This window comes from Mus caroli, chromosome 16 (genome assembly GCF_900094665.2).
Source record: "Mus caroli chromosome 16, CAROLI_EIJ_v1.1, whole genome shotgun sequence".
NCBI classification, from domain to species: Eukaryota; Metazoa; Chordata; class Mammalia; order Rodentia; family Muridae; genus Mus; species Mus caroli.
This window is the reverse complement of record NC_034585.1, coordinates 52,963,652-52,987,015: the sequence shown is the minus strand read 5'-3', so window position 1 is coordinate 52,987,015 and position 23,364 is coordinate 52,963,652. Positions and strand designations below refer to the sequence as shown.

General features: G+C 38.6%; 1 protein-coding gene across 3 annotated transcripts in view; it reads right to left on the bottom strand.

Annotated features, from left to right (window-relative positions):
• Abi3bp (ABI family member 3 binding protein) overlaps positions 1–23,364 on the bottom strand; it is a 211,814-nt gene that overhangs the window by 115,004 nt on the left and 73,446 nt on the right. For all 3 annotated transcript variants that reach the window (XM_021184505.1, XM_021184507.1, XM_029470388.1), the window contains exons 3-6: positions 19,819–19,887; positions 14,460–14,592; positions 2,775–2,956; positions 2,202–2,257 (exon numbers count right to left, since the gene is read on the bottom strand). In XM_021184505.1, coding sequence (XP_021040164.1) covers positions 2,202–2,257; positions 2,775–2,956; positions 14,460–14,592; positions 19,819–19,887 — 440 coding nt within the window. The remainder of the gene's footprint in view (positions 1–2,201; positions 2,258–2,774; positions 2,957–14,459; positions 14,593–19,818; positions 19,888–23,364) is intronic.

Genomic DNA, 23,364 nt, shown 5'->3' with positions numbered 1-23,364 from the left:
CTACAATCAAAAGACACTGGCTGCCTAAACGGATAAAGGGAAACAAATCCATCTATCCATTGTCTACAAGAAACACACTTTAGTTTTAAAAATCAGTACACAGTTAGAGCGAAAAGATGAAGAAAAGAGTTCCAGTCAAAGGGGGCCAGGAAAAAGCATCACTATCCTATGGTCTGAGGGGGAAGACTAAATCAAACTGAGGCTGCTCAGAAAAAATAAAGGGCATGTTATTCTCATCAGGGAACAAATAAGTAAGAAGTCATCACTATCTTAAACACATATGCAACAAAATCTGGAGTATCCAATTATATAAAAATCTGCTGTAGTTGATTTTATAAAAAGCATACTACTGAGATTATTTTTTAAAAATTTTTTCATTGTCCCCAGCAATTAGGAAAATGCAAATCAAAACGACATTGAGATGCCATCTTATTCCAGTCAGAATAGAGATCACCAAAACAACTGCCAAATGCCTGAAAACAGGGAGCCTTCATTCACTGTTAGTGGGACTGCAAACTGGTCCAGCTGCTGTGGAGATCAATGTGGAGGATTTCAGTATGCTCAATACAAGTCTACCATATGATCCCGTTATGCTAACTCTGTGGCATATGTACCCAAATGACGCCACAGATACTCAACCAGCCATGTTCGTTGCCCCTCTATTTACAATAGGCAGGAAATAGAGACACCCCAATATCCTGATATTGACAAACTGATAATGAAAATGTGCTTCGCACGCACTATAAAATACAATTCAGCTGTGGAGAAGAAAAGAAATCATGAACTTCGCAGGTAAATGGATGGAACTAGAAATGACTATATTCAGTTAGGTACCCAGACCCAGAAAAATAAACATGGTATAGTCTTTCTCATTGGAGGCTCTTAGTTCCAAATCTTCAGATGACAGTAAACAACCTAGAGGTACAGGTGGAAAGAAAGTAAAAAGGAACCATTCCCAGGATAAGGGAGTCGGGGAATAAGAGAGAAGGGACTAGCAGGGTCCATGTTATCTCATTAGAAAAATGAGAAAAAATCATACTAAGCCCCCTTTATGTTCATTTGACTGAAGGGCTCCTTCTCAAGCTGTATAATTCCAACACATGGCAACTCAAGTCAGTACAAATTCTCATTCTCTCACCCCAGTGCCTCTTCTACCTGCTCAATAAAGTGGCACCTTTGACCTTATACCTGAGTATGTGATGTGAAATACAAGCCATCTCTCTCACTGATGACTTTAACCATGCCTCCCATCATACATAACTGATAAGATGATTTGTGAGGACCATTTACTGAGCTGAGAGAAAATGGTGATGGTGTGAAGAGCTAAGAGTTTCTGTGAGGGCTGGAGAGATGGCTCAGCAGTTAAGAGCACCGACTGCTCTTCCAGAAATCCTGAGTTTAATTCCCAGCAACCGCATGGTGGCTCACAACCATCCATAATGAGATCTGATGCTCTCTTCTGGAGTGTCTGAAGATAGCTACAGTGTACTTATATATAATAAATAAATAAATCTAAAAAAAAATATGTAAGTGTTGGAGGTGGGAAACTGTTACACTCAAAACATACAAACATTTATAGAGCTGACTGGAGGTTGGGCACATTTCAAAACCAAGCTGGTTGTTTCATCATTTCAAAACATAAAAATATTTGAACTTTATCAATATACCTGGGACATGTAGCTATCAGTCAGCTCTGAAAGTTTTGTGTTTAGTAACAACTGCTGCTCTTCCAGAGGACCTGGACTGAATTCTGAGTTATGTGTCTCACAGCTGCCCTTACCTCAGTTCCAGGGAATATGATGCCCTCTGGCCTCCACAGGTACCTGTGCACATGCGGTATACATGCATAATCTCTCTCCCCCACCACCCCCTCTCTCACACACACACTAAATGAACACATCTTTAAAGAATATTCACAAGGCAGAATGAACAAAATCTCAAAACATTCTAAAATATACAAATACTAGAATGACTACATCAAGTCTCTAAATTGTAGAGCTTTAAACAAGTTAGGAAGGGTTTAGGAGCATATGTTTATTATTTGCAAGAAAAAAAAAAGCAGCTAATTCCTAAATCATTAGGCATTTTCCCCAGTGTCCAGTAGATAATCTTGGTATCTCATAGCAGGGCTGTTCCCTTCCTCTAAGTAGAAACACAATTACATTATCTTTAAAGAAAAATCTTAATAAATTGGCACCTACCACTGAGTGGACCTGGTCATAAGTGCTTTGGATTTTCCCATTTACTTTGTTTTTACCTGCAAATAAGAAGGAAATGTCATTACCTTTATTATTTCTGCTCCTTAATCAGTTCTAGCTCACTGTGGGGACAATTCATGGTCATGATCTTTTTTTGTTTCATTTACTATCATTTCCGATATTAACTCCAATGATGTGTGAGCACAAAGGTAAGGAAGAGAAGTTCGAGCCTCAGGTAGGCTGTGTTCACTCTACTGGCTTACTTTCCCATGTGATGTTTACACATATTGACATTTTATTTGTTCAGCTCAGCTGCTGTGTATAGGTCAAATATATCTTTTAAAGTACTACAGTGATATAGCTGGAAACATCACACCGTTCATTGTTTATTTTTAAAAAGCACATTATAGTGATAAATAAATTCTATTTACTTTGTATTTTTAAAATACTAGAACATGTAAGCTATTGAAAATAACTGAAAGTGAACTTATATTACACAGCTAGTGAAACCATTTAAGCCAGACCAAAAAAAAAAAAGAATTAAAAAATACTTTATTGGACCAAATAAATACTTACTTCCAACAATAGTCTTATGATTGAAAATCTTACTCCAAATTCCACCTTCTATATTGTCCTTCACACCAAATTCATAAACTGTGTTGGGCTTTAGATTTTCCACAATTGTTTCAGTAGCTGGGCAGAGTTGAAAAATCCATTTCTTTTCTTTATCTTTTTCTCTATATCGAATTGTATAAAATCTGTTGAATAATGAAAATATGAAAATGAAAAATGAAAACACGGTGATATGAAAAATACAAGTGCAAGTTTCTAAGGTTCATTTTGCTTAGGCTTATATTCACATATTGGTGTGCACTGTGTATACAGGTACTTGTGTGTCTGTGTGTACACAGGACCCAGAAAGCATTGCTGTATCTCCCAGGCCTGGGATTACGGGTGCTTGTGGAATATGTGGCTTGTTACATCCATGCTGGGACCTAAACTCTGGTCCTTGTGATAGGGCAGTAAGAGCTGTTAATTGCCAAGTTGTCAATCCTACTCCCTCAAACTTCTAAACACACATGAGACTTCAGTCAGTTGACTATATTAAATATTGAACCGTTCTGTTTTTTTTTTTAAGTTTAAGAAAATCTGTGCTTTTGTTGTAAATTTTAATTTTGAAGTCAGTTTGCCATGTAGCAGCATGATTGGGTGCCAACACAACCTCAGAATTCTCACTACACTTATTAGCTACTTAGGAACATGAAAGAGAAAAATGCTAGCTATCCATCCCTTTCCTGCATAGAGAACAGAAACAAAGTATTATAAATAGTGTGGTCTTTTCCCTATTTGAAGAATTCAAGCCTTCTTATTCCATGGAGAGCGTATTAAAAGTAATATTTTCCAATTTGGTAAAAGACAAACCTGAGCATTTATGGTATATACAGGGCTACCTTTTAAGAGTAAAACACAATTATTTTTAATTTAACAAGCAAAATTAATAGTTAAGCTAAATGTACAGTAAGACTGTAAAGCATACATTTAACATCATATTTACATATTGCTTCAAGCCGCTCAGTGCTCCAGTTTAGATGTCATAGTAAGACGATCTCCAGCACTAGGCTTTGCAGGTTTAACTGTCTCATGTAACGATCTAAAGGATATCTTGAATGGTAGAAATTATTAATCTAGTTTTATGAATGTAAACCATCGTGGGGCTTTCCTAGAATTGCCAGCTGGTGATCTTTACCTTGGATAGTAGTAGAACCACAAACCAAAGAAACCTGCACTGGGTATGGTTTTAACTCCCCTTACAGTAAGCCAGGCTGCAGGTTGGGAGAGCAAGTTTTGCACTAGTCTACAGACCGAAGAGAATAAACTGATATAGCAAAAAATAAAACTGCAAAATGTAGTATATTGGTTCACATCATTTATAGAATTATGAACATAAAATTTTCCATATTATTCCTAGTATTATAAAGAGGTAACAGATGGGGGAAAATATCATATTTACAGTTGAGCTTTGATTACTAGTGAGCAAGCAAAGAGATAGCTGGTATCAGAGGTGATCCTGACAGATAATTGATTCCTTTATATTTTTAAATAAATATTTTAAGCCAATATAACAAAATAGTTGTTGCATATATGATGATGGAAACCATCAAGATAAATATATATGCATATATGTATGTATGCATGCATGCATGCTATTTTAGAGCTTTTAAATTACTTTTATTTTTTCTCAAAATTTAGAGTGATTCCCCTACTCCACACCTTTTAAAGCTAAATTAACTAAGATTCAGATTAACTGGTTTTATTTAGGATTTTAAGGTCACTCCTTTACTCAGGCTCAATGCATTTACCAGATCCCCACTGATGACTAAGTTTACTTTAACATTCACTATCTTCTCTAGGCACACATTCTGGATGATAAAGTACATTTGCCTAGAATCTTAAGAAGTGGGGACCCGGATTGAACATATGTTGTAGACTTTGCAGAGCAAAAGAAGGCAGAACCTTTGTTTAAAAGTCACAGGAGTTTCAGATAGTGCCAGGAGCTATTAAGCCAAAGGTTAAACCTAAGTGTATGTGGGGGAGAATATGTGCCCAGATCCCAGGTCCATCAAGTCAGAAGAGAAGGGAGAGTCTTTGTATATGCAGCTTACATTCTTAGTAGTTTCAAAGCCTGGACATGCTTGCAGCCAGTCATTAACTTGCTTTTTTCCAGCAAAAACTAATCTTGGGCTCCAATCCTCCTTTCCAAAATAGCAAAGAACCCAATGAGTGAAGATGGCTCTTCCAGCCAGAGTGCTTATTGCTACCAGTAACCAATGTTATAGGATATGAGTCCTCTGTGTCTTATAAGTCAAAATCTCAACAATGTTTTATGAAATGCATCACTTGACAAGCATGCTGCATGGGATTTTTGTTGTCGTCCTTCTTTCCACCCCTTCCTAGCTCTTAAGGGACCTTAGAGAAATGCTGAGAAGCTAAAATCAAAGCATATGAGACCTTACAACCCGCCCCCCCCCATGGAATATATTCCTGAGGACTTAACACCAGGTATGAATCAAGATCCCATTTCTAGCTGACCTGCTGGGGACAGACCCAAAGCTTTCTAATCAGTTTAGTGCTGTATAGCCTGCCAATGAAGACAATAGGAGAGAATGCTCCATGGTCTTCAAAGACCCTCAGCTTCACATTACAAACCATTCATCCTGTAATGTTCATCTGTTTCAATTACAACACCCTCTCTTATACCAAATTCTTGATGTATACAAGCCGCTGTGCCTCCCTTCCTCTGTAACATTCAAGCTGGCCTTTCTCAGCACTATATAAATTGAAAAGTGAATAAGGTAGGCAGCTTCCAAGTTTTACAGAAGAGAGAAGGCGTTATTCTGGAAGTAGTGTAGTAAATTCTTCTTGACTTTAAAACAAACTCTGGGCTCTTAAGAGTGGGCACCGCTTTATAACCTGACACGCCACAGGTGCTTCATTAAGATTGTGCAGGATAGATGCCGAGCTTCTCCTCAGGTCATTTTAAAATTAGATTGCCAGTGCTCTCAGCAAAGTTTTTCAAACATCAGCAAAGAACAATTTAAGCTATTGGGTTTATACTTACATTTTGCAAATTCACTTTTCCTGAGGCCCACGAAACAAAACAAACCATTTCCCTAAGCTTGTCACAAGCTGAGGCAAAGCATAATAAAAACTTGTGTTTCAGAAGACTTCATATTCTTGTTGATTTCAGTTTGTCTGTCAATAAAGCCTTAGCAAAGCAAGACTTTATGGAATTAGAAGAGGCCCTGGGGCAACTCCAGCTGGATGACAATCAAATCCTTCATCCTCTTTTCTGAGTCCTAAGCTATACTTTCTGGTCTGCTCTAAATTCCCTTTCTGCTCTGCAGCTTGGCAAAAGGAAAGGAAAGCAAACATTAAATGACCCAGAGTCAGAGAAGAATCAGTTTAGTACTGCTCAAGGCTTAAAAAAAAAAAAAAAACAAACTTGTTCTTTTACTATATATTCACCTTAATGCATAGCCAACATTCTCCTCATTGTCTGAGAACACTCAGAGTCAAATGTTGCTTCTGTGAGATTTTTGTGGATGATTAAGTTTGAGCACAACCATCTAGGAAGGCAATGGGTCTTTTAAAGTACAGACAGCAAGCTGGAGCATAGCGATGTTCACTTGTAATCAAAGCACTAAACTGGAGGATCATGAGGGCTACCCCGGGCCACCCTGGGCTACGCAATAAAAGCCTCTTTAAAAAAAAATCATCATAGGACCTTCAAAAGTAGGCGGTGGCTTGACCATAATCCCACTGCCAACAATAGCATGGCCTAACAGGGGCTTTTTCTTCATAGGAATAAATTGTCTCAAAAAGTTTGGAACCTTTTGAGACTCTTCATACATTTTTTTCAGCAGCAGATTGGATATTCTATTCTAAAACCCTCCCTGAGGCAAAAAGAAAAAAATCTAAATTTATGATGTAGCAGCTGGCAGTGAACCATACTTAGGGGGAAAGTAGAAAACATAAAAATTAATGTATTCCTTGCAAACTCTCCCATCATTAGTTACGCTGTAGACTATGCTTTTACAGCAAGAGTTGCATTTTGACACAACTGTTATTTCCCAAAACATGGGACCTATATAATGTTCCCTACTCTGTAACTAAGGATTCCTCCTAACACCCCTTTGCTAATGTTCTTTATAGTGACTGTAGCCCCACCCCCAGAGATTCTGCCCATGCTCTGTCCTCCTTGTGCAGCCCTACCTCCTTTGCGGTAATTTCAGGAGATAATATACAACCCCCTTTTCTCCAAAGTAACCTCCTTGGTAATTTATCCAAGTTTCTTACTTTGTAAGCACATCAACTTTTGCTTTGATCTTCCAAGGAAATTGTGGAGGTGTTTTGAGACCTACCAAAGCAACAATAAACTCAACAGTCTCTGAACCCTGTCATTGTATTTCACTATAAGCATAACCTACTTTCTTCTACTTCTTAATGATAAAAATATCCACGTCCCTTTCTACTCTGGAGTATGGCATCTTTAGCAGACTTAAATCTAATGATAAAATACAATGAATGCTCTAAACTTACATAAGTTTCAGGTCTACCTTAAAATTGTCCTTGAGTCGTCTGCATAGCCCACATTTCTGTGAACTTGCAAGTCTCTTCTACCTTCATGTCTAATCTTTTGATCAGATTCATGTATGTTTCCATATGTTATTTCTCTTACACTCATCTTTCTATTCTTACAAAATATCTAAGGGCAAGTATATTATTTTTGAATGCTTGTGGGTAATTTTCTAACTGATCATCTGGCCAATAATTCTATAGAGAAGATAAAATTCTACTGGATTTAGTAATTAATAGCTCACTGGTGACTAAGAAGATTTGGTGAGACAGTAGGAAGGGGGAAGGAACCAGTGAGAAGGGATAGCGATGATGCAGAAATCAAGAATATAAGAGTAGCCTCAGGATTAAGAATGGAGGTTGAAAAGAAATATGGAAGACAGAACAGAATTGAGACTTGTTTTCTTGGGGCAAGCCTGGCTATGCAAATCTTGAGTCTATTTGCAAGCAATAGGCGGGAAACCAGCGGTCATGAAGGAGCAACTGGAAAAGAGAAGAGACTCAAAGCTTAAAGGATGAAAGAAGAAATATAATCAGGAGTACTGAAGTCAGAAGCGTGATTCTTAGAGGAGAGAGATGTGAGCAGAAGTAAAGGTAAATTTGAAACGGAGGACAAGTTGACAGTGATCAGTCTAGATTTGCCCAGCATTATTGAAGGTCTGGGGGACTAAGGTATGGAAAACAGCCAAAGAACCTGGCCAGCATGCTGCTGTCATGATATGGAGTGTAAAGAAATGCTTTGGTTGGGATCGTATATGGGGGAACAGAGAAGCAAAAGATTAGGACACAGATATGAGTACTTCTCTTAAGCAAAACCAGTGTGACCTGGGGCCTTTAGACACTAAAAAAATGACATACAAAAAAAATATTAAAATTAGTATAAAAGGAGAACTGCAATACATCCCAAAGTAGTAAGAGAAGTCAGATGATGTTTCTAGAAGAAAGGTATCAGCTCAATTTTGTTAGGTTCTTTTGAGGTAATAGTGACACAGAACGGAAAGTAAGGAGAGTCTCCTGCTTAACTGGATAGCTCATGTTTACTGCCGGCCTAGGGACATGGGCCCTACTGCCACAGATCACTAAGATGAGCCACAAACTCAAAGTTCAATCAAGTGAGAATCCACAGACAGGGGAAATACCCACTTCTCAGGAAGTCTAGGAGCAAAAGGAAATCACAATAATAAAAGTTAATATCACTCTTGAATGATCAAAAGAAAGAACTCTAATTTTATACTAATAAGCAACTGAAATATGAAATTTTAGGCAAATGAGTACATTATAAATTTTTAATAATCTGGAAAAGTGCTGATAAAGTAATCTTGAAAGTTTTGGCAAGCTGGAAGAATGGGGAAGACAAAGGAGCAATTAATGTGAAAACAAATTTCAGATTTAAAAAATCCAATCTTATCACTTCCTCTACGTCAGCTTGGAAAGTTCTCTGTTGGTCTTAGGTAAATTGAGAACCAATGTTACCTTCTTCCATTGAAACCTGTTGAGCACAAACCCATGAATACAGCATAAAAACTTTTCAGCATGAACTATGAAAAGTATCCAAAAATCACAGGAGACCCAGAAAGACTGTATGCAAGCAAGAATAGAAATGAGAGCCCATGAATACAGAACACAAGGCTTCCAAGCCAGAGCTTTGCTATGGAAAGCCCAACATCGAGGCACAAGGGAACAGCTTGCCTGGTGCATTCTTTGCATGGGATAATGGAGATTTCTAGAAACCAATGTTAAATGTTTTTATAACTCAGTTCTTCCAAAAGGACTCAAAGCAACCCTTAAGAAGGAATTGCTGCCCTCGATCCTGTGAAGGCTTGATGCCCCAGCATTAGGGGAATGCTAGGGTGGTGAAGAGAAAGTGGGTAGGTGGGTGGGGGAGCACCCTCATAAAAGTAGGGGAGGGGGATAGGATGGGGGTTTGCAGAGGGGAAACTGGGAAAGAAGATACAATTTGAAATGTAAATAAATAAAATAACCAATAAAAATAAAATGAAATAAAGAAGGCATTGCTGAAAGAAAACCTCAACTACATTAGTCTTACAATTTTCAAGATATAATTATCCCCTTTAGCTGTTATTGCTTATTCTGACCTAGTAGATTGGTCTAATCTCATAAAATATGGCACAAATATATGAGAGTTCATCTCTCCAAGTCTGTTTAAATTATTTGCAGTTCTGGTAGATGCATTTGGGTGTTTACAATGTGAACACTATTTCCAGCGCTTTTATATAAGCACTACTTGTTTTTTTCTCAAACACAACACAAGCTTTAGAATGTCAGCTCATTACTAACTGTGCTGACCTGGGAGCAAAGAGGCCTACAGAAAGAGAATCCACAAGTACTTAAAATATTCCTTTTCACCCATGACTCTCTAGTTCTTCTCCAAGTTATATCTTACCAGGTGCCTAATTTGCCAACTCAGATTTGAAAAGATGTAATTATTTTACTTACTAAACGTTTTGAACACTTTACTTAGTGCAGAATTTTAAATACTGTGATTTGATATACATGGCTACACTTCTTTAACGGCAAGGGCAGGGCCAGAATTGGTGAGTCAGAGGATGGGTGAGATGTATTGAAGGTCTAAGGCAGATGAGTTTAAAGAGTCCATGGCCTGTATAAAGATGATCTGCCATCTGCTATGACTGACCTTCTCTAAATTCTTTGTCTTTGCTGCCAACCATGGCAACCTTTGTCCATCAGAACCAAGTGTAGATAAATTCTTCATGGAAAGGTCAGTATTACTGAAGCATAAATAAAGGAAAGTCGCTAGACACTAGAGGACAGTTGCTCCACATGCTTCAAGAATTCCCCTTGGCTGCTACTGATCCCGGTGGAACATGTCATTTCAAGGATCCATCAAGCAAGCTGAGCAACCATTAAAACCGAACTGCATTCTGCTGTAAGAGTATCAGACTGCTTTCCTTCTTAGTCTCTCCCTCATTCCTCTTCTCGCTTTTTTTTTTTTTAAGGAAAGAAAACCCCACACATTATTTTCTCAGTGTTGGCACACTGGATTACTCCTCTAAAAACTGGAATTATTGTAAAACAAATATGCACTTTCAAGAGTGTATTTTCCAAGTAAAATAAGTCTCAGGCTTAGTGGTGGGTAAAATAAGGAATATTTCAGATTCTTTGAAACATCTTAAAGTTATTTTTTAAGAACAGTTTTGGAAATCCTCATCCCCATGCTATTTTATCCCTTGTGAACCATGGGCATCTGAAGGAAAATCTAATTTCAGACTAATTTAAAAGGCACTTTTGGGGAACTTGCAGCAACTTTAAAAGTTATTTCATTTCAAGCACAGTTTAGACAAGAATAGAATCCTACAAAAATAATCATACAGCATAAAAGCTCACATGCTGTGCTCAGCTATCCCTAGTGCAAGGGACAGGCAGGTTGAGTGTAACCCATGGGTCAACACTACACCAGGAGAGCTACACGATGGAAAATGCTGTAATACATAACCCTGAGGAGGGTTTACAGCACGTACAGATGAAGACATCCTGCAAACATTCCTTCAATGCAGCAATTCCAATTTGATGTACTTTTTGTCCTAAGAGAGATTAACTTGTATAAGCAAAGTCTTATATATATAAAAAATGTACATAGACTCTATAGTCATAAAGTCATCATCCTCTCTCTCTCTCTCTCTCTCTCTCTCTCTCTCTCTCTCTCTCTCTCTCTCTCTCTCTTTGGTTTTGGTTTTTCGAGACAGGGTTTCTCTGTGTAGCCCTGGCTGTCCTGGAACTCACTCTGTAGACCAGGCTAGCCTCGAACTCAGAAATCTGCCTGCCTCTGCCTCCCAAGTGCTGGGATTAAAGGCATGCGCCACCATGCCTGACTCATCAACACTTTTAAAAATTTTTATTTTCTGTGTATTGGTATTTTGCCTGCATGTATGCATGTGTGTCATGTGTATGCAGTGCCCTTGGAGGCCAAAAGAGGTACCAGATCCTCTAGAACTGGAGTTAAGATGGTTGTGAACATCATGTGTTTGCTGGGGATTAAAACCTGTTCCTGTGGAAGAGCAGCCAGGGCTCTGAACCTCTGGGCTATCTCTCCATCCCTATCAACATGATTCTTGTACCCACCATCAGAAGAATATATAATGAGCTAGGATATTCACATAATGGAATGCTACTCAGGAACAAAAAAGAAATAGACTTTGATACCTGCAGTGTTAGAAATGCAGTTCAAAAGCATGCTGGAAGAATGAAGACAGACCATCCCTCCTTTACAATGTTATTCCATTTATACAGGTTTCTAGGGGAGGCAAAACTAATCTATAGGGACTGAAAATCAAACCGGATGATGCTTGGGGTGGGGGGGGGAGGGTACTTTCTAGAATTCTCTTTATTTATTTTCTCTCTATTTAAATTAGTTCTTTTGAGAATTGCCTACAATATGTTTCAGCCCCAGCCCACAACTAGAACCACTCTCACTTCCTACCTGCAGCTCAACATTGTTTCTAGACATCACAGGCTAGTAGATAAAATTTCCACAGTAAGGAAAGGGTTTCTTCTTTTGGATGTTGCCCAGTGAGCTCCCATAGACACCCAAACATTGCTACTGTTCTTTGTTACCTCCCAGAACTTGACAATAAGACCCTGTTGCTGGAGTCATAGAACACAGAGAAATCAAGCTGGTCCCAACCTGGAAGTTTCATCCTTACCCTACTGGCTTGCTTTCATGGTATTTGAAGGTGCTATACATGCTACCAGAGGAGAAAATCATCACCATCTTATCTGTGATCCCTGAGGGTTATAGTAATGATTGGCCTGGCAAGACATGTTCACCAGTGTAATTGTGGAATGAACATCATGGAAGTAGCCAATGACATTCTGGTGGATTTAAGTCTCATGCCACAAGATGAAACCCATACCTGGCATCATTACTGGGCCACAAACCTTAGGCTGGATAAGTCATAGGGGCCCTCGTCAAGAACTTAGTAGGCTGTGAAATGGATATAGTATTATACAGACTCCTAATGATTAACCTTTATACCTACAGATTAGGGCATCTCCCAACCCTCATCACAAAAACATCGATTTGAAGTAGATGGTGATGAACACAGAGACTTACAGTTGCCCAAGGTGCAGAGAATAGAAACTATATTCTATTTCTTAATGTTATCAAATATATGTCATATATTTATAACTTGAACTGTATATGTTTTATTGATTTTTACTGTGTTTAAATTATACCTCACCTTTTAACTTTAAAGTAGAAATGCAAACTTTCTCAAATTTGAAATAATTTCTAGTATATTTAAACAAGAACTTAAAAAATCTTTTTAAGTGTCTTGAAGCAAAAATGGGGACAAAGTGTGGAGCAGAGACTGAAGGAAAGGCCATCCAGAGACTGCCCCACCTGGGGATCCATCCCATATACAGACATCAGACACTACTACAGATGCCAAGAAGTGCTTGCTGACAGGAGCGTGTTATAGCTGTTTCCTGAGAGGCTCTGCCAGAGTCTGACAAACACAGAGGCAAATGCTCACTGCAAACCATTGGACTGAGCACAGGGATCCCAATGGAGGCATTAGGGAAAGGACTGAAGGAGCTAAAGGGGTTTGCAACCCCATAGGAAGAACAACAATATCAACCAACTAGACCCCTACACACACACACACACACACACTAGAGTTCCCAGGGACTAAACTACCAATCATAGAGTACATATGGAGGGACGCATGACTCCAGCTGCATATGTAGCAGAGGATGGCATTGTCTGGCATCAATAGGAGGAGAAGCTCTTGATACTGTAAAGGCTCAATACCTCAGTGTAGGAGAATGCCAGGGTGGTGAGGTGGGAGTCAGTGGGTAGAAGGGGGAGCATACTTATAGAAGCAGGGGGAGGAGGGATGGGATAATGGGTTTTCAGAGGGGAAACCAGGAAAGGGGATAACATTTGAAATGTAAATAAATATAATATCCAATTTTTAAAAAAGAGTCTTGAAGCTTGAAAATTTTGCAAACTCATGCAGTCAAAACTTTTGGATTTTGATACTTAACATAGTAAATATTTATGAAAAGCAAGTACTACATATAAGCCACTTAGGATCATGGTTCAGTGTTTAACACATTGCTTATTTACAGAGAGAGCCAAACAGAGTGTTGGGTTTAAGGATAAATGATTTGCGGTGATATAAAAATATAACTGTTTTCATTTGTTTTGTCAAAGAAAGCGGTCGCTTCATCTCTGCTTAATTCTCCAGTGTGTGTGCGCATCCAGCTTCCTAACCCAGCTCTCCTCAACATCAGTGGACATCAAAATCATTTGGAATTCTTTTTGAAACACATAGTTTAACTGACACTCAGAATTTCTGATTCAGTGAAGTCTTGGAATAGGGAACCTTCAGTTTTCGTGTTACATGTTCCCCAATGATGGCAACAGTGGCTCAGCTTGATTAGAGTGCAGACTTCAAGGCCTTCTGCTTCAAACATTCTTCAAATTTCAGATCAACAATCCATACTTGGGAGGCAAAGGCAGGAGGATCAAGATCAGCCTGAGTTACACAGTAGGGCCCTCTCTCTATGTATTTATCTTTTTCAGCATCGGCATACACTAACAACTGTAATTATCATAAAAAATATAAGTACTTTCAAGAACCAACCAAGCAAAATAAGACATAGGCTTACTAGTGAGTGAAATAAAGACTATTTTAGATTATTTGAAAGGATACACACACATACATACATACACTGTACATATATATAGATAATATATATGTAAAACACATATCACTATACATACATATATTTATGTATGCATGTGTAAATGCATATATACATCATAAACATATACTTCGTTACTTCCTTAGGTCATTCCTCTATGCTTTTTGTATGATAATGCCCATTTGATATTTGCTCCTTCCCCTTGTGTTGACTGATTTGCTGGTAAACATATCCATATTTTCTACTCAGATAGATCCTAGTGCTATCAATGGCAGGGTCCCTGTCTTAGTTATTAATGCACCCCTCATACCTAGACCAACTATATAGCTAATAGGTGATAAGTAAATGCAAAGGGTCCAAAGTTTGTGCGTTTTCCTATGCACATGTTACTACATCAAAAGCAATGAAAAAAAAAATTCCAGCATGGGAAAATACCTGTCACTTTGACAGTGACTTGGCAATGTCCAGTCGTGGTGTGGGTTGATGAGGAACCCCCAGGACAAGAAGACAGAACTCGGTGTCAACGTACCCACCACCAGCTGGAGGGGTTTGCGAGGGCGAGATTTCCCTGTGGAGGAAGCACACAGTTAATTCTAGACATAATGCTGTTTTAGTCAGGGTTTCTATTCCTGCACAAAACATCATGACCAAGAAGCAAATTGGGGAGGAAAGGGTTTATTCAGCTTATACTTCCCATATTGCTGTTCATCACCAAAGGAAGTGAGGACTGGAACTCAACCAGGTCAGGAAGCAGAAGTTGATGCAGAGGCCATGGAGGGATGTTTTTTATTGGTTTGCTTCCCCTGGCTTGCTCAGCCTGCTCTCTTATAGAACCTAAGACTACCAGCCCAGGGATGGCACCACCCACGATGGGCCCTCCCCGTTTGACCACCAACTGAGAAAATGCCCCACAGCTGGATCTCATGGAGGCATTTCCCCAACTGAAGCTCCTTTCTCTGTGATAACTCCAGCCTATGTCAAGTTGACACACAAAACCAGCCAGTACAGTGCCTTTCAAATGATGTCGAGTAAAAAGCATGTGTAAAGATGACTTAGGAAGACGACATTATTCCTTTCCCTTTTGGTTTAGCTTTTATACTGCCAACAAGATATTTTTCTGAGTCATTTCTGGTCATTATGAATGTGATTTTTAAAAAATATATAATGTTTTATAAATTTTTTGAGAATGTTATAGCTTTTCAAATTGTCTACAAAACAGACTTTTGTTCATGCATGTAAACATGAGTCAGAGAAAATGCTTTATGGATCTTGGGTGTACATGTTTACATGTGTACATACATGCGTACTACATGTTCACACATATATCCATACATAAAACATATGCTATACAATGATACCTAGCTTTAGTTTTCCTAGGAGCCATATAGTTATGGAGGTGTTGACTATGATTAATGAAGTAGACAAGCAGACACATACTTTCATCTCTGCATATATACACATGCCACTTATATCATTTCTTTCAGAAATAAGTTAAAACTATGTCTTTCAGATGAATTAACATCCTCCTATAAGAAAATAAAATTATTATGGCAGTTTCATACTGTATTAGTTATTACTAATATTATACTAATTATTAATATTACATAATTTAATATTAAATATAATAATGTAATATATTTTAAGATATAAATAAACTGTAAACTCCCTTGATATAATATTGTAATAGACCTATGCTTACATAAGCACACAAATAGAAAGGTGCCCACATTTTTAATGATGCCATTAAGGTGGGAATATAACAGAAAGCACAGTTGTTCTGATCAACTAATTGAATCTGGGAAATACCACAAGTTATGCTAATGAATGACAATGGAATCTTCTCAAGCTCATGGGGGTAATAATGTGGAAGTAAGCATTTTAATTTTCAAAATCATGTGAATCCAAGGCACTGAGAAGACAGGGAAAGGAAGAACCCTGAACACAAGGTCAACAGGGGAAATGAAATAAAAAATCTAGAACGAAAATCTCATAAAATTACATCCCCACTGAGTCCTTTCTTTACTCCATGAGACTGGGCATATTGTGTTTATCATGGGAAGAACTTCTGTTTTCTCAACCTAATGGGCTTAGAACAAGACAGCACAGTGCCTGGGACCTTTGTTAAAATGGGTAAGACAGGACCCCATCAGGGAGTGCAACAGTGACTATTTGAATCAAATGCTCTTGAAGAGTGTCACATCTGCTTCTTTAAGTTCTGTCTGTTATGACTCCAGGAAGAAAGCCTCTGATTCCAGAATCGACACAACATAGTGGTACAAAAAATGTCCCCATTCTAATGCAGTTGGCTTATTTATGGGGTGCCAAATCTTTCAATATCTGTACACATGATATAAAGTTCAAAGCAGAGTAAGTAAGTCTATATCCTTAACCATCTGACATTTCCTAATTGTAAAGTATCAAACATCTTCAATTAAAAAAAAAACTATTTTTTTATTATATATGGTTCTATGATTTGAGTAATTCTCTCCCCAAAGTCTATGAGTGAATGCCTGGGTCTTCATCCCATAATTGAACTAGAAGTTATTACAAGGAAGTAGATAATGAGAAGAGTTTAAATCTTTGGAAGTATACCCTAAAAGGGTAGTCAGGAAATCCTAGTCTCTTCCCCTTTCTCGTCTTTTGCATTCTGCTCTTTAGGTCAGCATAAATGTCTTGCCTGCTATACTGTCCCACCATAGCCCTAAAGAATGGCTCTCGGTGATTATGGAATCAAACTTCTAAGCTCTGGGCCACACTAAAGCTTTCTCCTTATAAGGTGATTATCTCGGGTACTTGACATAGTAACAGCAGAAGACTAGAAACATAACTAGGAGAGCTGACCTCTTAATGATGTCTAAAGTATTTATGAAGATCATAGTCATTTAATTGGCTGCAAACACGCAAGTACTCTTCTTTAAAAACCTTCCCAGATGCTTCTGACATCGTGCAGATGGTGACGTGAATGGTCTACACGTGACCTCCAAGGAGGAAAGATGAGAATCTTGATTGAAGGTTGGAAGCAGACACAGCTTGGAAACAAACATGAGGAGACTATACTGTTCTTCCAGTTTCTAAGTTGACTGTCATGAATGTTAACACAACAGCATTATTTTATAAATGAACAGTAAGAGACAGAAAAGTTGCAAGGGTGTCCAAAGTTACATAGAATGCAAGTTCAAAACTCATATTTAGGTTTCCTTGATTATTTTCAAACTTTCTTTGAAGTGCATCCTTGGCTCCGCTCACCACGTTTGAAGAGATGAAACGCAGCTTAGAGATGAAAAATGTATATTCTATTCCCCAATGGATCTTAAGCTTGCATGATTAAACAATTATGTCACTAACTTGGTGATTATCATATGAGAAAGATTAGCTAATTAGATTCTATGTAATAGATGTCAATATAAAACAAACCAAAAGTGATTCCACTAGTCGCCGCATCTCTCCCAGATGCAGAATCCAAAAACCAGAAATGCTATCCATTGCTGGAGAAGAAAGACAGGCTATTGAGCAAGATAAAACCATATCCTGAGCTAAGAATAAGAAAGCGAAAATAATCTCCATGGCTGGTGTCAACTTCGAAATGAAGGTAGAAATTATTATTATAAAAACCTCAGGAGTCTGATTTCCTTTAAGTTTTTATTTATATGATCAGAGTTACATAAATATCTGAATAATGAAAAACTGTGTAAAACTAGAATCTAAAACTATCATACTCATATTTGACCTTATTGTTCGAAACTTTGAAACACTAACCTGAGATACTGAGTTTCCCTTTTGCCTTGAGACAAGAGGCATATATATGTATGTATATATGTATGTGTATATATGTCATATGCATATATGTTTATTTTTATATGCAAGTATATATGTATATACATACTAATGTATATATATTTATATGTATTTACATAGTATATACATATGTGTGTGTGTGTGTGTGTGTGTATTCTCTTCATATACTGTGAACTGAGCCAAGGATACCCTTCAAAGAAACTTAGAAAGCAGTCAAGGAAACCCAGATATGAGTTTTATCCTTGCATTCTATGTAACTTGGGACACCCATGCAACTTTTCTGGCTCTTACTGTTCATAAAATAATGCTGTTGTATTACACTCACGACAGTCAACTTAGAAACTGGAAGCATAGTATAATCTCCTCATGTTTGTTTCCTTACCTTCAATCAAGAGTCTCATCTCTCCTCCTTGGCAGTAGTCACCTGTAGACCATGTCACCATCTACATGAGAGATGGTGGTTTATAGAGAAGAGTGCAGCCAGTTCATTGATTGTGATATCCATAAATACTTTAGACATCATTTAGATAGCTAGGTAGATAGACAGATAGATAGATAGACAGACAGACAGACAGACAGATCCAAATGCATAATCATCCAGTATTACTTGTAAAAGAAATAATAAAGTCAAGCAAAGAGAGTAGAAGGTGTTAGAATTTCTGGTGACCAGCCCATGCTGGTATATTGAGTATAAATTCAGAGTAGCCAAGGTTCCTATGCTTGGTGTGGGTGAAGAGTCTAATGCTGTGCCTTCCATTTATTCCTCCTGGTAAGCAGAACAAGCATCCACAAAGATGCTCTTCTGTGTGGCATCATAAGACAGAAGTGATTAGGGAATGACTGTGTGGGAAAGAGTTCACACCCGAAAAAGCAAAGCAAAACCTCGTGGTCAATGAAATAAAGGTAGAAAGATGTCCCATGCACAACCTTTACATGTTTTCCTTCATAGCAATGCTCTGATGAGGTCAGACTAGTCGAATATTGCAAGCTTTCAATCTTTGTTCTTTAGAGGTTGCTCCTCTATTGCTATGATTAAATACCCTAGCAAAGGCAACTTAAAGGAGCTTACATTGGCTCACAATTCAAGGGCAATTCCATCCTGGCATAGAAGGATATGCTATGGTAGCATCAAAGACGGCAGGAGTTTAAAATAGTTGGTCAGGGCACAAAGAAGACTAAGAAGCAGAGAGAATGAATTCCTGTACACAGAGATTTTCTCCTTTTTATTAGGTTCAGGACCTAAGCTCAGGGAACTATATTGCCCACTGTTAGGAGAGGTCTTTCCATTTCAATAATCTAATCAATATAATCCCCCACAGGCATCCTGGAGGGTAATCTCTGACAGCTGTGTCAAGAGGTATGTTTTCAAAATGATTTCAGCTCCTGTCTTGACAACAGTGTCACAGTAACTCAGAAGTTTTACACTTATTCATACATTTGCTATCTATTTTCTGTCTTCACCCTTCTTGGTCTGAGAGAAATACAGACGGGAGAGGCACAGAGTAAATAAAAACAAAGTGCCAATTTTGTCAGTATATACAGAAATGAGTTATCCTTTTCAAACACAAATGGTTTCCTTAAGCTCAGGTTAGATCAGAAAGTTTTGTTCTTAAAAATATGAAAGGCCACAAGAAGGTAAAAGGTTACCCTTACAGAATAGAAACAAGCTGGTAGGAACTAATCCCAAATGACAAATGGCCACGGGCCTGGAGCTGTGTTAACTCACTTACCCAATAGCCAGGGTGGAGAAGGTATGTTAACTGTCTAAACCTCAGCTTAAACAGTCTCAAGAAATGGTAGTGCCAACCTGTGCTGAGAGAGGTCTCTAAGGCTAGGCTATGTGACTCCTCCCACAGGGTAAGCTGTGGACTCGGGACTGACACCATCTTCACCTACACAGCTGAGACAGTCCCAAGGCATTTCCTTCCTGGTGTGTAGCAGAAGGCAAAGTTTCATGGTGCAAAGTTAACTACAAGAGAAGCCAGTGCAAGAACGGTACCTGAACATGATTTCTTCTGGCTGGGAGGAGGAGCAGGTCGCACGACTATCAGATACTTGGGCTCTGCATCTGAAACAACAACATTATCTTTCAGCAAAACTCTTTCAGAGAGAGCATGAGAGTTAGCACACTCCTAAAAGAACATTTCGTGGTGTCAAACTCACTCTGACCCTGGTACCAGAGAACAAGAAGGTTTAAGAACTGGAAAATTAATACCTCCTTAAAAGTCCATTAAGTTCTAGAAATGAAAATTAGACCCATATTTTCTAATTGAAAAGGGCATGGGTGGGGAAGAGGTCTTTAAAAAGAAAACGATACACAAACCTTTCTTTTTAAAATAAACTTGCCTTGTTCTTATTAATCCACAAATAAAATCATCACACAGCTAGATTAATACCTGCCCAGTCACAAATGCCATGCATCTCAATGAATGTCTATACAGTTAGAATGTCCATTCGGAAGCTATGCAGCTTTGCTTAAAGTTTGACACTTTCACTATCAAGTACATTATATGCATTTATCCAGAACTAAAGGTAAAAACAACTGTAAGAATTGAAACTGAAGAAAAACATAACTTCCCAGCCTTTGTGACTCATCTCTACATTCACTGCCAGTCCTACCAAGTCCTCCACTGCTGCCCTCTTGAAAGCCTTTCTAAACTTTATAGTATACCCAACACACTCATTACACACATACCTGCAAGGCATGCTTTTCAAGGGCCCTCTGAGACCAAAAGAGGGCATCAGGTCTCCAGAAACTATAGTTATAGATGGTTGTGAGCCACCACATAGGGGCTGGGAACCAAACCCTGGGCTTCCGCGAGACAACAGCAAATGCTCTTAACCTCGGAGTCATTGCACCAGTCAGATATGATTTTTAACATATTTATTAACTCTCTGAAATTTTCAAACATAGATACAATTTATTTTAATAATATTTAGTTCCTGTTTCTTCCCCTAACATCTCCTGGATTCAGTTCATTCCTCTGAGCCCTGTTTTACTGCCCTATAATGCATGAGTATTGGGCCACCCACTCAAGCTTATCATTGATGTATAAGAGATAATCCTTAAAAAATATTTAGGTCTTAAGTAAAATTATGTTAAACTCCATTACATACATCTCAGCTAAAAGGCTGAGAAGTGATGTTAAAGCTAAAATATATATGTGTATTTAATAAGGACTGAGTATTTATGAAATAGCCTTTTTAAAACTAATATACTGAGGACAACTGATTGGTAAAACATACATAAACAAATGAGATACATCCCAGACCTGTAAAGTAGCATCCTTTGAGCAAGTCCATTGGACTAACTGGTTGATGAGTTATTACCCCAAAGTTTCTTGAAGAACTTCGAGACCTGAGACTTTGATTTATCATTTGTTTTGATTTTAATGTGAATTTACATTTACCCTTTGTGGATCTGAAGAGGCCTTCTTTCCCAAGGCTGCATGAAGCCAACTTCATTTGCAGTTGGAGACTGATTGGCATCTTAGCATTTGCTATGTATAATCGGCTTGTATTAGCCACTGAGCAAGCAACCCAAGAAACTCCTGGAACTCACCTCCGGTTCTATTGCCCCGTTGCCTCGTGACCAACACACAGATAAGCTGTTCAAGCTTTTCAAAGCCTCACAGGTTTGAAAGAGTCTCTTGCTTCTTTGAAACTCTCATAGAAGTTCTCAACCCAAATTTAGCAACAGGAACACAGTCACCATTGGGTGAGCTTATTAAGGATGTAGAACAATACAGATATTAATAAACCACTATATAATACATGCTTTCTGTATACAGAAAACTGTGTTAATAACTTTATAAACTAATGACATGTCACACTAATCTTACATATCCTGGGCAATTACGTTGTGTAATAGTGAGCTCACTGAGACAAGGTCAGCTTCACAGATGTGCAACATATACAGTTGTTCCCTTCACAGGAACCCCATGTTTAGATTCAGGCCCTACAGCATCTTGAAATTCCTTTATTTTTTTTAATCTCTTGTTTACGTGTGTGTGTGTGTGTGTGTGTGTGTTGGGGGGGTGGGTGGAGGTCAGAGGAGAACTTGTGGAAGTCAGTTCTCTCCACTGTGTGAGTTCCAGATATCAACAGGTCCCAGGGCTTGAGGAAAATCACATTAACTCTCTGAGTCATCCTGCCAACCCACTGCGATTGTTCTCACTTTGATCTTTGAACTTTAATTTTGTAAAGTTAAGTCTCACGGGACAATGGAGCATGCATGAGAGCAAATGGAGCCAAATATACCATTTGTCCTGGATTTCTGCCTCCCTCTTCACATAAAACATTCCAAGTGTAGCAAGATCCAGGTTCAGCGAGACCCTGCCTCAAACACTAAGGGGGGAAGTAGTAGAAGATACTAGAAGTAGAGTTCTGACTTTCACATGAACATGCACAGGCCAGTGTGTGTGCGCACAGGTGGACATATACCACACAATGCAGTAGAAATGACGAACACACCCTATCACTGGCTAAGAGGGAGTGGAGGGAATCACTGGCAGCCCCTGCAGGTCACATTGCCAAGAACTTGCTTCAGTAAGAAACTAGACGGTGATGCTTAAAGAAACTCAAGCAGCAAGAAAGCCCTTTGTGCTCATTTTTACTGTGCTAGCCAACCTGGAAGAAATGGGAAAGATGGGACAATTCCCTTTCAGTTCTTCCTCAGTCCTAAGTTAAGAACAACACCCAGCCAATATGCATGCCTGGGTCAAAGGTGAGATGAAAGTTGGGGCACACTGTGTGGCCTTTCCACAACTCTTGCTTAGGCATCCCTCTGCAAGCAGGAACTACAAGATGCTCGTTGTGCACTTCCAGCGCTGCTGTTGAGAGTTCAAGGATCTTGCATTCGAACTCAAAATGGGCATTGTCACTATGAAGGTCAAAGGTCCAAGTGCTATAATTTGGTTTCCATTCTTTAAAGTTACATTAATTAGTAAGTAACACGTGACAAAATCATGATAGAGACTTCGGGCAGAAGAGTTTTACTCTTTAATGATAATCAACCCTGTTTTTTGGAACAAAGGCTCTCAATGTTAGTTTTGTAGGTGGCCCTACAATTATGTAAATATCTTAATCTAGTCTTCAAAATGCCCTTTTAATAAGCCTCAAAAATGCACTTCTAGAAAACAAGGGTCAGTCATGAGTTTTACTAGGTTGCTCATTGTGGTGGAGTTCCTTAGAGCTAACTTTTAATTACTTCCTTAAGACAGACTAATTTAATTATGCTTTAGTGGCTTTTTGAAAAGGATTTGCAATACTAGAGCAATACAGATGCCAAAGACAGTGCCCAGGACCCAACATGGGCATGGGAACAATTTAAAAACTGTTTGTGTTCCCAGTTGTTTTACACAGTCCATGGCAGTGTGTCAGAACCTGGAAGAGAAGTGACACCCTGGGCGTGTGTATTCATCCTTGCCGCACCTTTAGCCTAGAAACTTAGTATACCCGAGACATAAGAGACAATTTGTAAAACACATGAAACTGAAGAAGAACGAAGACCAAAGTGTGGACACTTTGCCCCTTCTTAGAATTG